This window comes from Lytechinus variegatus, chromosome 2 (assembly GCF_018143015.1).
Source record: "Lytechinus variegatus isolate NC3 chromosome 2, Lvar_3.0, whole genome shotgun sequence".
Taxonomy (NCBI): Eukaryota; Metazoa; Echinodermata; class Echinoidea; order Temnopleuroida; family Toxopneustidae; genus Lytechinus; species Lytechinus variegatus.
The window spans coordinates 58,768,729-58,788,000 of NC_054741.1; the positions used below are offsets into that span (position 1 = coordinate 58,768,729).

The window sequence follows — 19,272 nt, forward strand, 5'->3', positions numbered from 1 at the left end:
AATGCCAGATTGAGCATATTAAAAGAAAATTTATAGCCGGTACGGTATGAACGTTGCATTGAATATGAATTACAGGAACTCCAGGCAATGTTGCAGTATCGAAAATATGGTGAAATAATAGAATTATGTATCATTTTTTTTTCATAGAAAATTTTATGTCAATATATTGCTACATATAATATCCCCCAAGGACCCACTATACACAGACGGTCGCTTCTCTATGGCCTAGCCACTGATCTGTATCTAGTCTAAGAATTGTCAAGATTTTTGATCCATGGAGGTAGAAAAACTGAGGCAAATTTCCATGTCGGTCATAACTGAAAGATACCATACCGAAAACTTGTAAAAACACAAAAGGAAATGATTGGGACTAGACTACCGGTACACATAAGAATACACTGGCGCAAATATTCACTACTGAATGACACGCGCCGTATAAGCTAAAACAACAACAACAACAACAATTACAAGCTCGCTGGAGTGTATCCTTCTGAAGACGCGACCAAAAGACCGAAGGCGAAGCAGACAAACTGAGACAATGGAAGTGTAAGTATTTGTTAGGGAATATAATAACGAACAGCTAATTTTGTGCCCATTTTGTTATGCTTTTGGCTTGATGAGTTGTTTCTACTACTAGGCCTACTAACTTATTAATCATGATTATCATGTTAATTTAGGGCCTAGTCAATTTATTTGGCGTGTTTGGAAAATCAGAATCGGTGACGTGCATGTCATGTGTGAGTGTGTGCAAGTTGACTGTGTGACGCAAGTGTGTGTGTGTTTGACAGACGTGTGGGTTTTGTCAGACGTGTATCAATCAGAAATGATTATTTACGTCAGGCCTCTGGAGTCTGGGACCGACCTTCAACATCACCATCCGAAACTGCGAAAGACGTGACGAGGGCTCGAACCTCTGGCTCTGCATCAATTTGTAACTTCCCCGGGCCATGCATGGCCACAGGCTGGGATTATTTAATTACACTTTAGTTTTTACACTTACACTCACAGCCAGGAGCACGCTACAGCGCCCGGCCCAGTTATAGCGAGACGTCGGGGGCTTTTGTGAAAAGCTACATGTACGCAGGCGCCGGTGCGCGAATATTGTTCCATACGTAGAAACGCTATGTACATAAATTATTCATAAGTTGAGCAAAAAAAAACTGAAGTGCTAATGGAATGGACTATGCCTATGTGATAGTTCGATTTGTACATGAATGAATGGACGAGCACACTCTATGGACTCCATCCCAATCTTCCCGCTTTCTCAAGTTTTGATTTCTCTCTTCCCTTCTCTCTTGCAATCTCTCTCCTTTCCTCTCTCTCGCACTTATGTCCTCGGCAGCCCGGCTCCTCGCCACCCCCTCCATCTAAATTTCTGTTCCTTTCTCTAGCCAAGTCCTCTTTCTCTTTGCTCTCTTTTTTTTTGCCTGTTTCACAAAATCATGAGTGCAAAGCACGAGCTAATATTTCTAATATAGGCACTGCTGACTGGAAAATGGACCTGTTAAGAACTGTATATCTCTCCAATATATAATGCGAGTGCAAAGTGCTAGCTAAAAAAACATCCTGATATGATAACTTGATGTTATTTAAGCACTCTTTGCAACCATCATGATGAACAGGATGGATATCTCATTAAACAGTGGATGCAAGTGCGAAGCTAAAAATGTTTTACATTCAGCAATTTGTTTTTAAGGTCAAGTCCACCCCAGAATAAAGATGATTGGAATAGATTAATAATAAACAAAGCAGAACACTGAAAATTTCATCAAAATTGGATGTAGAATAAGAAAGTTATGACACGCTTATTTTTCACAAAGCACTGACATGCACAACTAGTATCATGCAAATGAGACAGACAATGATGTCCCTCACTTTCTTTTGTTTTTTATTGTTTGAATTATACAATATTTCATTTTTTTTACAGATTTAACAATAAGAACCAACTTTACTGAACTATATATCAAGCAATGCTAATTTCCCATGTTCAGGGAGGAATTAAATAAATGAATGGTTGTTTCCCTTGACAATGAGGAGAAAAATTATATTATTTCATGCTTCATATAAGAAAATGCTAAAGAAGTGGATGATGTCTTCAGTCTCCTCATTTGCATACCGACCAGGATGTGAACAGGGGCGGTATTCTGAAAGCTTAATTAGCAGTTTGGTATTCTGAAAAGTCACTTAAGTGTCCTTTCCTTACTTGGCAGGGTTGCGTTGCGCGCACTTGAAATAGTACGCGTTATGACCGCGCGAAGACTTAATTGAGTAGTTACGAGACTTTTGGTATTCTGAAAAGTCTCATAGCACTCAATTAGCGGACTTTCCAGTGGGGGAAGATAATGGTGATAAGAGGTCCATTAAGTCTCATCATATCTTGCTAAATGTGGCTTTCATTTCGTATAAATATCAAATCGGTTTAATACTAAGAGGAAGGAAGAGAATAAAGGAGAGAGCTAAAAAGGGAAAAGAATAAAGGGGGAAAAGGTGGTGTATAGAAACAAGTAAAATAAGGAATAGGGTCTTTTGATTGAACCCCATACTTTCATGTGCCCAGTCAGGCTCCACCTTGACCACTCGGCCACGTCACCTCATTTGATTGTCTTAAATGGGACTATATTTGGTATTAAATCAATTAGAAAAGGGGGAAAAAGGAGACAGAAATATTTGTGTACTTATAGGGAAAATATGACTATTATTTTTTCTATATTTTCTTTAATTATTAGCATCATAAACTATTTTGTTTTTGCCCACTTTTTTGACAATAATGAAATTGCCAAATTATGGTAGATGCAGCAATGTGCAGGGTTGAATTAAACCTTGTTTCTGACAATGAAAAATTAACATAGACCCCTTTAGTATTTAAACGAATATAGAATAAGATACGAAAGAAAAAAATAGTGAGTGATGCCATCATTTTCCCCACCTATAAAAACCTATAAATGTCATAACGTTTCAACATCATATTTCAATAAAATTTCGGCTTTTTTTAATTATGCTTTTTTTATTTAAAATATGTTTATTCAAATTTTGTTGGAGAATATTTCTCATATAAATGAAAAGTATGTAGTATTGTAGTTTTTAAAATAAGTAGGAATTAATAATAAACTAAAAAAAAACCCTCTATCATGGCCCCGAGACAGAGGAAAATAAAATATTGTTAAATGTAAAAAACAAGAAAAAGAAAAAGAAAGAAAGCTACAAATGGATTCATATAGAGAGTTGTGAAAATCAGAATGCGTTCGAAAAAAGAGAAAAGCACAAAGATACAATAAATGAGAGAGAAAGGGAAAAGACAACAGTTAATTTCAACAACATAACAAACCTCTAATCTCAGATGCAAATGCTTTAACATTTCAGCAAAAAATCTTTTTATCAAGATCGTGGTGCAGTGCACCTGCAGCTGCAAGGCAGCGAAGTGAAGAGACACTCGCGCTAGGAGAAAATTTTACGTTGTAAGAGCGCATTTGATTGGCTTATTCGGCTCAGTAGGGGAGTGGCCTAAAGGGACTTGATTGAGCGCTAATAGAGTTTTCAGAATACGAATTTGGAGGTACATTAGCCTTAGCGCTCCATTAAATGGGTAACTTAAAAGGAAATTTAAGTGGAAACTTACGAGACTTTTCAGAATACCCCCCCCCCCAGAACTGTTTTGTGAAATTAAGCGAATCTTGAAAAGGTAATAACTCTCTCTTATTTCATATCTGATTTTGATAAAATTTTCAGCATTATGCTTGTTCTATTTTTCTCTTTTTATTAATATCAACTTTTTGTTGGAGTGGACATGTCCTTTAATGAAAAATAAAATTATACATGTACATGTAAAATGAATTTTTTGCTTCCTTTCTTTTTAAATTGAAGGGTTCATTTTTTTTTATTTACAGGATCAAAGAAAGTGCTGCTATGTTGAGCAACTTTGAGGTGAGTAATTTTAAGTTAACTCTCAAGCTATGGTGTTGACTTTTGGCTTTGATAGCATAGTAAGAATGCTGTTACCAGTTGTCGTAGGATGTAAAAATAAATTGGTCTGTATAAAGTTATATTTACTCTGAAAATTGAGATATACATGCTCAAACACACATTTTGAAAGAAGAACGATTATGTACTAGGATTATTTTTATTAGAGTCACCAGTTTTCTTCGGTATGGAAAACAACATTTCACAGAATTCAGGAAAAACACAGAATTTCACTGAAAATGCACCCTTTTTTATGCCAGAATATTTGATCATGAAAGTGTGTATAAAATAAAATGTCTGATGAGCTTTAATAAATGCACAGATAAAATTGTTTTTCAATTTTCTTACAAAATAGAATTTAGATTTTATTTCTGAGGAGCTTCTCACAAAATAGAATTTAGATTTTATTTCTGAGGAGCTTCTCACATGACATGGATGTCACAAAATTAAACATCAGCCGATCTGTATTGTTATTCCTGAATAGATTTCGTCAAACGTTCATTAATATGCTTCCCTAAATTTTCTGGCTCTATCTGAATCAAATTGACATCAGGGTTAACTTTCCTTTGGAGTTACCATTTCAAAGATGGAATACAGAATGTGATGCCCTTTGACCCCTATGCGTTGAACCAGAGTTTCCAACTATTTAGAAAAAGTCATAATTTTTATGATTTTCGTGTTGAATCATGCCATTAGTCACTTTTGGCCTTTTATGCTTGTGAGGTATAATAGGTACGGTATGTACTTATTTAATACACACATAGTAATACATTGCACAGTGGTGACATGTCTAGGCAAGCTGGTGAGCTCACAAAGGTTATGTATTACCCTGGATTATGTATACCTGACATCAGGCCTGTTCGGTTGGAAAAAAAAACTGGCATTTATGCACATTGTGCATCTGTTCTATATACCTCCTCTGAGAAATTTATCATACCGTGAGGCACATATGATTGTTATCTTAGAGTTATGACTTCAGTGCTGCTGGATTACTACTTGCAGCTCTGTTGACCTTTCCATTTTTCCTTCGTCTTTCAGGTCCATGCTCTGCTTAAAGAATTACAATCGGGAAGCTCTCAGAGAGGGAAGAAGAGCATCAGTAAAAAGCAACAGAACCTTGCCACAATATCCTATGAGGTTTGTTATGAAACACTTCTAAAATTAAGTTAACCCGTTTGAGACTAATCCCAAGTATCTTAGTCTCTTGAGAATTTGCATTGCAGCAAGTGCATCTCTTATTCTAAATAGAAGAAAGTTGAAGACAGCATTGCAGATAAGTTGAGTTCCTCTGTGCTCCCCATTTTCATTCTAAAAGAAAAACACAAAGAATATAATTAGTATAATTTTATCTTACATATTTGAGGTTGAATAAATTCATTGGGTGTTGATTTGTTACTTTGTATATTACACTCATAGGAGCATAGGGAATTTAAGAACAGTAAGGTCCATTGGAAGAAAAAGTTGACATTCCTTTATCCTGATTGATAGAAATTTTCAGCTCACAAAAATTTTTTATTCTCTTAATTACAAAAAGTACCAATAATAAACAAATTAAATTATTTTTTATCCAATTGAATGTTGCATTTAGATGAATTGGTTAATGCATGATTGATTTTAAGCATATACCCATGGTAGTTAGCCCCCCACCCCTACCCCCCCCCCAAAAAAAATGTTCATTCATGTTGGAATGATTTTTAATTCTTTTTTTTTCCTCAATAGATGTGTTGGTGATTGTTTGCATGATGCACTTAGTTAGCAATTTATCTACTGGAATATAGTTAGTGAACATGAGGCAGGGACACATTGACAGAATGCCCCCCCCAAAAAAAAAAAAAATTACAAAAAAAAGTCTTCAAGCTCTTGGGGGGGAGGGATATGTTATTTGTATCAGTTGTGAGTTGTCAGGGGGGGCAAACTGCCACCCCCCCCCCCCCCCCGTAGGTATGCAAGTGCCCCCCTCCCCATCTGACGCTATGGAAACTGAAAGCCAATACAATGTGTGTGTCTGAAAAGGATTTCAAGGTATTCCAAAGCTGGAATGTCATGTTTTATATGTATGTTTGAGGAGCCATCCATGCCATGTTTCATGGAACCTATTTCTGTTAAAGAAAATTGTAAATATCCCTGAGGAATTTATCGCAACCAATCAGATTGCATTGTATTAGTAGCTTATAACAATTAACATTGCTATGTTCTTTTGTGCAGACAATCAAATACCTTGAGAAGACTCCCTGCGGGCTTCAAACTCCTGAGGTAGTGGAGAAATTCCTGCGAGCTCTCACTCCATTCAGCCTTACCAAGTGAGTAGAAGAATTGACTGATCAAGGGGTTTTTCACAAAGAGTTGAGTCTGATTAAGTCGTGCTTAAATGCCAATGCTGACGTCATACAATCAACAATCTCATGGAATGATATGTTGGAGAGCATGTGACCATTTGGGTAATGCATCATAAACCACACGTAATGGATTTTAAGGGTGATTTTTTTTTCTGTCACTTATCTTTGTGAAACACTGTCTTGGTCCTTTTGACATCATCACCTGCAATCGATTGCAAATAGAGGATTCCGATTGGTTGATAGTGGGTTTGTTGAATGATCTATGCATGCAACAGTGATTATGATCAGTCAGCCTTTGTTTTATTGGTCACTACTAGGAAGTAATCCATTTTTATTGTTTGCTTTTTATGTGGATTTTTTTTTCTTAAATATTTTGTGATTTGGCCCTAATGGAGTGTTCATTCATTGATTGTTGAAAAACTTGTATTGATCTCAGCCAGTTTCCTACTTACTTAGGCAAATTCTTTCAGGAATTATTGAGTTTGGTTGTGACTTATGTAGTCAGCAGGCTTATTTAAAGTAAAAACTGAGATGTGTGTATTTAATAATCCCAGATTTCACACTTCCCAAGCATTTTATAGTGATTGCATCACAGAAAGCTACAAGCAAAGATTATATCCTGACATAATCAACCCATTCCATGCTTGAGAATTCATTGACATTTTGGTTGGAATCCTCCAGACCATTTTTCATCAAAATTATGTTTTCAAATGATTGCAAAATGAAGCCTCATTAACATTTTTTTTTACATCATATCAACTGAACCACGTCAATTTTAGAATGTACAGGTGTTTAATATAGAAATAATTAAAAAATGATACATTTGGAAAATTTATGAAAACTTGATATTGATAACAGAACACTGACTGCATTGTCGTATTTCCTCTTTGAGTACCAGTACTTTGCATGATTTCATGAATTTTGAATAGAGCTATGAACAAATTTGTACATTTTCCCAGACTCAGAATTGCAATGCCTGTCACACTTCATTTCTTAATAGGTCTGAGAAATTGCAGCTTCTAAATCATAGGCCGACAACAACAGTAGAAATAATGGCAGTAAGTAGCTCATTCTGTAATCAACTAGATTTATATTATTTTTTCTACAGTATTACTGAAATTATATTAGTTTCAATGTGCAAGAAGTATAGACTGTATTTATGTAGTTATGGAGGTATTCAGCTTTAATTTGTATTTTGTTACTGAAATTATAAATTGAATCGGTTTGCATTTGTAATATTATCATGCTGTATTTAAGACAGCCAGTTTCATGAATGGTGATAGTAGTAATTGGATTGAATGTCAATTCACTTTATTTCTTCTGTGTGAATATAATGCAGTATTCATATTAAGGGGTTGGGGTGGGAGGGATTTATATACATTATTTCTCACTAAATTTCACTGGAGATGTTTGAAGAGATTTGTTTGAAAAAATAAGAAAAATAAATCAAAATCAATTGTTGCATCACTTCTCTAGATGATAGAGGAATGTGAGGAACGATTGACAGAAGAGCAGATGGAATCCCTCATTCAAGTCATCACCTCCATCCTACCAGGAGAGCAAGGGGAAGAAGAGGATGAGGAAGGAGAAGAAGAAATGGAAGAAGGAGAAGAAGGATAAATCATTGCTTTCATCTAATGTAGAAAAGTTGTCATTCAGAGAGGATGGATGTTGAACCGGTAGAAATGAAAGAACTTGAAGGAACTTGAAAATTCATCCCGACATCCATCTTAGTCTTACTCTGATGTCTTGCAGAACTAGCTAGAGTTGGAAACTGAGTTGGTAAAGGAGGGAAGGGAGAATGAAGAGGGAAGCTGTTTAGCCAGTGGGCTGTGTGCACCGAGGAGCTGGCTGTTAGTAGGTTACAGTACATATTGCTGCACAAGGGTCCCTGCGAGAGGTTATACATTCTATTTCAGGATTTATTAAAAGAAAGTGGAAGAAAATCAAAACCTGCGGCAATGATAGATGGAATGCATTATGTCACATGATGTCGATTTGTCAAATCAGTGATTATTATTCTAGTATGGGTATATAAAATGTTTCATCATTGGAAAGTTTTGTTGTACAGTATGCTTGACTTATGACATGCCAAATGGGCGTCTCAATCAATAAAAGAATACTGCTTAATGCATCAGAGTGATGTATCTTAGCCATTTACATCAGCTGAATTACCAGGAACATGTGTTTATTCAAGTTCTTGCAGTTAAAACACATGTTGCTGTAGAGAACATATTTGCAAAAATTAGATAAAAATTCTTTGTACTTCATGAAAACATCACATTTCCACTTATATTCCAATCGCTGATAAAGTTGCACATACATTTTGTAAATTTTAGCATTATGAAATAGCCCTTGGTTTCATTAGAATGTACACTGGATAATGCTTTTGTGGGAGATATGGTAGGAGATCTTGCAGATTGGATCCATTAATATGATAAAATTTGCAACAACCCATGGCCATAATAAGATGCCTAGTATCAAAAGAAAATTCTATCCATCACAAGAAAGAAGAAGATAATTGTATCCAGGGGAGGATCCAAGATTTTCCAAAGGGGGAGGGGAGGCGAATGTTCTCAAAGAAAATTTTACAGGCTTAACCCTATATTTAGGCCCCCCCCTCGACATTTTTTGCGATAATTTCTAAATGCAAAAAAATAATACGCTGAAATTTCATGACTTTTTTATTTCACATCTCCCGCACATTTTGAGACCCTGTTTGCGAAAATCGGCGGTACACTTGCGGAGATATAGCATGCTTGACTCCATTGCATTTTCTCCAAAAATGGGGGGGAAACTACAAAAAAATGAAAATTCCTTGAAAAAATTTGAATATTTGCATAATTAATTAGATAAAAAAAATGATAATATCACAAATTTGACAACGCATTCTTGTAAAATATATAATGAGACACCCACACACCAAATTTGGTCACAATCCGCCGATAAACGGCCGAGATCTGATGGGGGGGCCTAATAGCCCCCCCCCCCCGGGCTATGCAATTTCAAGATAGCCCGGGCTATATAGGGTTAAAAGAAAAAGTGTATGAACAACATATCTACATTAAAAATATTGACTTTGACTATCAAAGGGAGGTGGGGGCACGGGCTGGATCTGCCACCAATTGTAGCTCAGTATTGCTTCTTAATTGCTATTTGAAGATGAATGTCAATTTCCTGGACCCATACCACCAAGCTTAGTTATTGATCATGCAGCTGACACATAGTGATCAATATAATCAATTATAAAACCAGCCCTATGATCACATTCTAAGCTTTGAGTTACAGAGCCCTGGGGAGTGTTCCATCAACAACATTTTTTCCGACATGTTGGATCTGACAACTTTCCTTGATTTTGATTGGCTGAGAAGCACTGTTACTATGGTAACTATTGGACTCAGACAAGTCCTTTCATGAAACTCTCCCCTGGCCAGGTCGTGAAATACGTACATGTAGTGAGTTAGCGTGACCATTGAAAAATTTCATGTGGGATCAACAATATAATGTGAATAAAATTGTCATTGATGAATTCCAAGTTAATCATTTTGGAAAATCATGTATAGTGTGGTCATGGTTGTCATGAAATTTTAGTACGTAATAGTTGTATTATTAAAGAGCAGAAGTGGAAACCACATAGTAGTCACAAACTAAAATGAGTACAGAACAAATGAAGGAAATAATTATAAGACTGGCATTGTAATGAAAATATGATTATCATGGCTCTTAACAGAGTATCTGGAGTCAACCATGCTGTGGAATTGCCAAAATAGTCTGAAATTATTATTATACCATAGAGCTGTTAGCTCCATGATTATACCATATTTTGGGATATAGCGTGGCAAAATTACCTCTTTGGAACATTGGGAAGATGATTTTCTGCTTACATGTATGCAAATTGAGCATTGTAATCCCCTATAGATGAAGAATATCAGTATAAGCTTTATTAAACATGATTTGTCTTTTAAATATTTGGATTATGAATATTTAAGATCTGGAGGTCTTGGAATAAATTCTGTCATATATTTCTAGTACGGAAGCATGTTTGTTGGTTTCATTTTTGTCTGAATTGTTTGACTGAGAAGGGTAATACAGAGTTACACCCTAGATTCTAACTAATCTTTGTTGAATCATACCATCACCGCCCCCCTCCCCCTTATCCTCAAGTTCCTTATACCTCAGTCATATTTGCCTCCAATCCCTAACCCTTCATTTACTCTTTCCCCAAACCCTTCATTCAAATCTGTCTCTACTCCCATCATCAATAAGGCTAAGCTCACCAACTCCTCACACCTTACATCTTCCACTCCAGTTTTATCTTCATTCACTATTTCCCCAAAACCATCACCTAGGCTATCATCTACACAGCCCCGCACCAACATGTTTTTCTAGGTTTGAACTGTACATTGCCCAATAATTAAAATGGGGTGATAGGTTCACCATCGGAAAACTTGGAAAATATGTTGGTGAGCTTTGCCACATGATTTCTGAACAAGAGTGAAATTTTGGTCAATCTCATCACTTTCCTTCATGTAAGACGACTTAAAAAAAAATACTCTGACATGCAAAATATATTTCACTTTCACATTTTCTTTTTCATCAATGTACAATAATAAAATACTTTGATACATTTTCAGGTTTGAAATGTCACATACGCAGGATAAAAATCAAATCAACACACATAATATTGCTGCAACAATCCAATAACAAATAGTCATATTCAGCTCACAAAACTGCAACAATACATGCAACTTCTGACCATTCCCATAACATGTTTATCAGTCCTGCTGCACATACATAATATTCTATTACATATACCGGTAGAAGATGAGCGTTCTTTATAAATGATTGTCGATCACCATTTGAAGAGAACCAAAGCTCGTTACATTATTTAATGTATATTTCCTGGTAAAGATATATTACATATCATTGAGGAATACCTGCAGCAAGAAAATCAATACATTTACTCTTAAATGATTCCCTAAAACCTAAAAACATGAAATAATGATAGTTTGAGAATTTCATTTGCAAGTTGCAACAACATCCCAATCAGGCAAACTTTGGCTATTACAGAATCAAATTTTAACATTTAGGCATGTTCAGCTCAACGAGATTTGAATAAAAAGTATTAAAATAAAAAAACTTATGTTTCAATGAATTCTCAATTTACAAATTTGTCTGTTTTTTCTGATTTCGTTATAGAAAACACAAATATAGAGAGTGTGTGCATATCTTTGCTCCTATCAATAGTCACTAGTGCACATACCGGGGGTAACTGTTGTGTGAGATAAAATAAAACTTTAACACGTTATTATTTTTCTTATTTTCACTCGATATTGACGGCATATCAGTGTCATACTGATTTAAATTTTTTGTGACTTTCTCGCTTATTCACAATGGCATGCTGTTAGGGTGGACATAACTTTCTTAATTAGTGTGAATGCAAGCAGCTAGAGGTAGAAAAAGCAGAACAAAGGATTAACTGAATTCATGGTAACATTTTTACTTTCATAATTCTGACAATGACGAGCATCTAATAAATACTGATAACATTCCTTTGGTGAAACTTACAAACTTTATTCCGATGGCTTGGCGGATTTAAAACAGTTAATTTCAGAGTTCAATTTGGTTCCACCAATAATAACTTATACAGTTAAAAGAATACGTCATATCATATGATGTTGCATGTAATAGCTGCAGTGGACAGAGGCCGACATCTGAGAAAGTATAAGGCAAATCACGCTCACCACTGTTACGCCAAACCTATGGTGGGGAGAAAGGATAGACTGTCATAGACATGATTAAAAATTTTCAAAAGAATTATTAAAATCAAAATCTGGTAAAGCATCAGACCAGTTCCCAAATGATCTCTAATATTATATTCTTTATACTGTACCAATGCTTTGTACTTGGGTCACACTCCATCATACTTAGTTAAAAATAGCCCCACTTGTGTTGATGGGGACATAGTTTCTTGAATCTTAAGACTGAATTAAAGCAGGCTTATCAGGCTAAAATCTTGAGGTTGAGCAAACCTAGGCTCATGGGGAACTGCCTATAAGGGGGCCTACACATCATTGGGAAATTGAATTAGTACGAAAATTTTAAAGGCCAATTGACTTGCATAATACAATCCATCCGTCATGAGAGCCAGTCGGACTAATGCTATAAAAGTTCAGACAGCACAAATCTGACCAAACTTTTACTTCGGGTTGTTTCAGTTTTCAACAATCCAAATTCCTAGACTCAAAGCAGGTTTCTTGAGTGCTAAAGCAAAACAAATATCCTCTGTGAAGTTACATGTTTCAAAGTGAAAACATGCAGTTTACTACTGGTTGGTTAGTCTACTAACTATCGCTCTCCTATTAGACCTCCCAGACATACCGGCGTCTATTACATGTATACAGTGCGTACCAAAAAAAGTTTACACTTTGAAAAAGCCCTGGGAATTAAAAAATATACAATATATGAGTAATTTTTACACAAATAATCTTGGGTTTGGGTCTTATCTATCCAATGAAAGTAAAAGTTTTGACAGAATGTTACACTTCAGTGAGCACTTTCCATTGTTGTAAAGCTTGCAGATATCTATTTGCGCAGAAATGCTCGTTTTCACACTGTCAAGGGGAAAGGGCGAAATCAAACTTACACTGCGAAACATTTCTCATACATTTCCCATTACACTTTTTGTCAACTGTAATAAATGGATACATTCAAGTATTTTGCAACAATTCTGCCACCCAAATTGAAATTTCAACACTTAGTAAGCATAACTAAATCTGAACAAAAGTTTATATCAGACATCTCCAGCATTTTTCACTAAGTTTTTATCATTAAAGTGGGTTTACATTTTATTTTTCATTTAATACTTGTTTCTCCACACTTTTTCCAAGCTTGACAATGATTAACAAAATGAAAATCAAGCCTAAGCCATTTCATGTAAATCACAGCTCAGTGTAAAACAAATATTGTCACGATGGCCTCGGTGTGTGGAGGAGTGGGGTGGGGCGCAATGCACTCTTCAAAGTGTTTTGGGCAAGGAAACAAGTTAAAAAGGTAAAAGATATCTTCAAATCAATTTTATTAGCTAAATTCAACGTGTCCTTCATGATTAAGGTCTACTTTTATTTGCATAACTATTTCAAAGTTCTGCGCAAATCATTTTTTACTAACATTTCAAAAGTAACTGGTGCTCACTCAAGCGGAAATATTTTTTGACAGTTACTTTGTCATTTGCTTAAATGGATCTGTACCAATGTTAAAATTTGAAAAATCTTCAGGATATTACAAATGTATAATTTTACAGGATATTTTCTAAGTGTAAACTTTTTTTTGTATACTACCCCCAGGCAGTCTGGAAGCAGGCCTTGTAGTTGCTCTTCCGTATCATAAGCCGTTTTCTCGTCAAGCAAAATTTGAAACGGGGCAATAAATCATGGAACTTGGAACAGGCTATCCTCATAGTGAAAGTAAGCTTAGTGGACGACTTGAATGCCTTCTCTGTTCTAAGATAGGCCTTGATTTTCCCATGATTTGTCAATGGTAGGCCGCTTTCGAACATGATACCTATAGTATTTCCGCAACCCACATATGCTAACCCTGTCGACCAAAAAAACACCTATAGTGTGACACATTTTTCTTGAGAATTAAAACCATGATAATTCTCACCGTTCGCTCTCTTGCAATCTTTGAGAACCATGTTGAACGCATCGCACAAACTGAGGTCACTCTGGGTATCGGCACACTGCATGAATCTCTGTAGCTCATACTGGCAAGGGTTCTGTTGCTGCTGCTGTTGCTGTTGTGGCTGTTCTTGGTAGGTGACATCTGGATGGCTACTTCCACCACCAGTCATGGCATGTCCAACGGCATGCCCCTGTGATAGTGCAAAACCATTAAGAATGGATTAAGTTATGGGATTGGATCCGGGGGGGGGGGAGGGAGGTGTACTTAGATTTGGTTTGGACAAGGGTGTGCGGCCGAAGGTTCAAAACCCAAACTCATATTTACGGGTCATTTGGCTAAAAAGGTACCCATTATTATTGATCGATTAAAATTTGACAAGCAAGAAAAAAAGGTTATCACCCAAAATTAGAGGAGAATATGGACCCATGTTTAAGGCCAGTATCTAAAAATTGGGGCCATGTTTAGGGGTTTTCCAGCATAAAACCATACCCCATGTTTAGGGATTCTTCAAAAAAAGCAACCCATCGAGCAGCACATCCCCGTATGCCTTATTTCATGAGTTATCCCCCCCCCCACCGGGACTGGATCAAGACTTGTTACTTGACTGGGGAACACTTTATGAAACAAAGTCAGTGATTTAAAAGATATGAAGAAGATTCCAACTTAACCCTTAATAAACTGGGGTCAATTTGACCCCACCCTCGGCAAATTTTGCCGCTCAGCCGCTGCGCAAATTTTTTTTGACCGCACCACTGATGGACTTTTTACTTTCAAGTCTTGCGCATCTTTTGAGACCAAATTTGCGTCCCATTTACGATGTTTCAAAATTACACAATATTTTGTAAGCGCAGCTCGGTCCTAAAATTGCTCAAAAACGTGATTACTTGTACAAAGTCAATGTAAATTGTGTTTTCCAACCCAAAATCATTAATGTATGATTATCTTTATTTTTGTTGGTTCAGATGGATGTATTTTATGTGATTTATAATTGCAAAGGGGTCCCTAACAAACTTCATCAAAAAAATAAAATAAAACACACAGGCTTGAAAAAACAAAGAAATACATAAGTAAACAAGTGGAATGTCTCAGGCCGTCTCACCTGCATCACGCGGTTCAATATAGCAGCAGTGCTGACTTTGAATACTACTCTAACTCGCACAAGATGTTCAGTGATACATGGTTACTCTTATGTCCACTTTTTATGAACTAGACCAATAAACTTACAGAGATATGATGGTTATTCAACAAAAAACCCCAACATGGCCAAAGTTCATTGACCTTACATGACCTTTGACCTTGATCATGTGACCTGAAACTCGAACAGGATGTTCAGTGATACTTGATTACTCTTATGTACAAGTTTCATGAATCAGATCCATAAACTTTCAAAGTTATGATGGTAATTCAACAGATACACCCAATTCGGCCAAAGTTCATTGACCTTTGACCTTGGTCATGTGACCTGAAACGCGCACAGGATGTTCAGTGATACTTGATTACTCTAATGTCCAAGTTTAATGAACTAGACCAATAAACTTTCAAAGTTATGATGGTAATTCAACAGATACCCCCGATTCGGCCAAAGTTCATTGGCCCTAAATGACCTTTGACCTTAATCATGAGACCTGAAACTTGCACAAAATTTTCAGTGTTGCTTGATTACTATTATGTCCAAGTTTCATGAATCAGATCCATAAACTTTCAAAGTTATGATGGGAATTCAACAGATATCCCCAATTCGGCCAAAGTTCATTGACCCTAAATGACCTTTGACCTTGGTCATGTGACGTGAAACTCATGCAGGATGTTCAGTGATACTTGATTAACCTTATGTCCAAGTTTCATGAACTAGGTCCATATATTTTCTAAGTTATGATGACATTTCAAAAACTTAACCTCAGGTTAAGATTTCGATGTTGATTCCTCCAACATGGTCTAAGTTCATTGACCCTAAATGACCTTTGACCTTGGTCATGTGACATGAAACTCTAATAGAATGTTCAGTAATACTTGATTAACCTTATGGCCAAGTTTTATTAACTAGGTCCATATACTTTCTAAGTTATGACATCATTTCAAAAACTTAACCTCAGGTTAAGATTTGATGTTGACGCCGCCGTCGCCGTCGGAAAAGCGGCGCCTATAGTCTCACTTTGCTTCGCAGGTGAGACAAAAAAACGATAAGATACATAGGAAATTAATATTTTGTGGGCCATTATTATGTAGATTTTTGTTAGAAATGTACAAATCTATATTTTCACCAAAAATTATCATTCTACTAGCTATATAAATTGAGTTAAAGGCAAAAACATACACAAAAACAAAATTAGGGCAAATTTCATACGCTTCTTTGCAGAATTATCAAAAAAGAAAGCAATTAATTTTTTCAAAATTTTACTATATAGTCTTGTAGTTAACAAATGGCTCCACATTTATATATGTGCAAAACATCTTCAACGACAAGCAATTGTTGCAGGGGTCGTTGTTAGGTACCCAGTGTGCTCACTTACCACTGCTGATCCAATGGCTACACCACCAGCAGTCGCTGCCATCTGACCCAGGAGACCGGGCTGACGTGGTTGGCCCATGGCCGAGGCTGGCTGCTGGGATTGCATGGGTGCTCTCTGTGGAACAGGGGCTGGGGCCATCGTTCTGGGTGGCGAAGACCTGAAGTATGGACGTGAAGAATACAAATATTTGAGACTGACTCTGCAGTTTTTATAGAGAGTGGCATAGTACATGTACATGATTAAGTTTAGAACTTGTTGCTGATTCAGTTTGTCCATGTGTGTACATACAGTTAAGGCCAGAAGTTTACACCCAATAAATTCGAAGAAAGTTGCCACTTGCCAAACATCATAAAATATACTGCATCTTTACAAACAGATGAGTACGTCATGTCCCTTCATCTCATTGCTTGGTCATCAGCAGCTGAAAAAAATTTAGGTGTCATTTTTCCAAAAAAAATCTTTATATTCCAGACAAATGAAAAATAAAAACTTCACAAAAACATTCATATTTGTGCTAGTTACTTCTGAAAACAAACATTTTAGATTACACATTTTGTTCAGTGGTGACATGTATCATGATAGAAAATGTAATAAGAATCATAGATTTGACAATTATATATATTTCTATGAAATGTTTGAAAATATAATAAACTTGAATACATAGGCTCTCACGTACCGAGTGAAAAGGCAACTATACAAATGCACCAAACTGCTAGTTATGTTTAGAATCTGAGGTTAACGCTTCAACTGATCTTGAAATACACATGGTCGCATGTCATAAGGTGGTCCAATTTCGCGAACAGGGTAAAAATGGTCAAAAATTTTATTTTTTTATATGTTATAGCTATTACCATTCTCTAAATAATGAAAAAGTTTTAAGTCTCGAATACCTTTATTTCTCCTTAAAATGACTAATTAACAGCTAATTATTACATAGACATCAATGTAAATGTGAATTTTGAAATGTGTTTTTCTCAAATTGGACCTGCTGCACATAAAATGGTGTCAAAAGTTAATGCAACATTGGATCACCCTAGTAAATTGCAGTTATAATCTTGAAACATCAATAATTAAATCTGTACAAAAAATCGAATAATTATCTATCATTGTATGCATATTAATTATACTAATTAATTAACAGTATTTGATTTCACATTTTTGCCCCCAAAATACCTGTCACTGTATTTATATGCTTGGCAAAACAACAACATCATGGGTAGAAATGTTTGTTGCAATGATACACAACATTTGTGCTAAAAATTGAGATTACAAATTAGATAATTAACCAAATCTCTCCGGTTTACTAATTGATTAGGTTGCAGATCAGAGCTGACATACACATGTATTCAATTGCTGCATATTTTCAAAATTGTCAAATTTTTATGACATTTAGTTGTTCCCTGCTTTAAAACACCCAGAAATATGAGGATAACAGTCATATTACAGATTATAGTAAGTTGTTAATTAGGTTTAATTAATATTTTATCATTTACCGCATCCACCGGCTCCGCATCCACCGGCTCCACCACCCCTGTTACTTCAAACTTAATGTGCTATAGTTTTTGTTCCTGATATTGTATTGATCTAATTCATAGTAATATATTTAGCCTATACTTCTAGCTTCAAAATGAGATATTACTCAATAAATTTGGTCAAGATGCTGTGATGTAGCAACAATTTATCCATGGCACAGTGTGGAAAATTGTTCATACGCCACCCTTTTTGCATACCCAACTTATGAAATGCGACCACATTTTCAGGGACATTTTAGCACTTTTTAATCTAGCACCGCTCATGATTTTGCCGCCCTCTATACGCGTCACGTAACTAGGTTGCATTAACAATGGATCAAAGATGGCGATGACAACAAATGTGAGTAAACTCTCTTCTACTTTTGTTTTTTCATCGCATTTCTGCGATATTATAACCATAACTATCCATTTTTTGCCAACCCATATTTTTACCCATGTACAGAAGTGTTAACCTCAGATTCTAAACATAACTAGCAGTTTGGTGCATTTGTATAGTTGCCTTTTCCCTCGGTACGTGGGAGCCTATGTTAATTGTTATTCGAGTGCCAGGCGTTACTTAGGGGAGTGACTACGTAGGTAGAAGACTTCACTCCCCAAATGCCTCCAGGCTAATGTAACTGAGAACAAGATTATATCATAACCTGGCTTCTGGCTCGTTCATTGAATGAGTGTTACTTATCCGGTACATGACTTACTAACTTTAAGAGTATACCCAGTTGTTGTGTGTCCGAACTCTGGACAGGTTGTGTGTCCGGACGATCAATTTTTTTTAGAAAGTCATTTGTTTTTGGAAAAAAATACAAGCAAAGTTTCATCAATTTTTAGTACAAAATGTTAGAAAATATTATAGAGAACAAAATAGAAGATGATTGCAACTATTGAATTCATATTTTTAGTGTAATCCAAAGACAAAAAAGAAGGCTTTAAAAATATAAAGTGTCCGGACACCCGACCCCCCATCGCTAGGATGACTCTGGGAGGGCCAGCGGCCTGGGATTGTGCGATGAAGGTTCGAAAACTAGACATTCGCAACACGCATACTTGAACGGTTTTAGTTCCATAAAGGATCAATAAAACAACCAACAATACTTACCGAACTGGTGAAACGGACCTTCCACGACTTCTTCCTCCTCGTGGCATCTTTAAATATGTGAACTGGTGACAAAAACCGTTAAATTTTGCGACTTTTTCTCCAATAGAGGTGTTATCTCGTTTCGTGAATGAATTACATCAGCAGCGAAGTAACAAACAAAT

General features: G+C 36.0%; 2 protein-coding genes across 2 annotated transcripts; one reads left to right on the forward strand and one right to left on the reverse strand.

Moving 5' to 3' along the window:
* The first annotated feature begins 523 nt into the window (after positions 1–523).
* LOC121408488 (DNA-directed RNA polymerase III subunit RPC9-like) lies at positions 524–10,071 on the forward strand. Its single transcript, XM_041599970.1, has 6 exons — positions 524–546; positions 3,885–3,921; positions 4,996–5,094; positions 6,163–6,257; positions 7,294–7,351; positions 7,770–10,071. Exons 1-6 carry the CDS (start codon positions 539–541, stop codon positions 7,911–7,913), a joined length of 441 nt encoding a protein of 146 aa, XP_041455904.1. The 5' UTR covers positions 524–538; the 3' UTR covers positions 7,914–10,071.
* A 790-nt stretch (positions 10,072–10,861) lies between these two features.
* Positions 10,862–19,272, reverse strand: LOC121408489 (coiled-coil-helix-coiled-coil-helix domain-containing protein 2-like). Its single transcript, XM_041599971.1, has 4 exons — positions 19,112–19,272; positions 16,487–16,643; positions 13,959–14,166; positions 10,862–12,053 (listed from the first exon to the last, which is right to left on the reverse strand). Exons 1-4 carry the CDS (start codon positions 19,156–19,158, stop codon positions 12,043–12,045), a joined length of 423 nt encoding a protein of 140 aa, XP_041455905.1. The 5' UTR covers positions 19,159–19,272; the 3' UTR covers positions 10,862–12,042.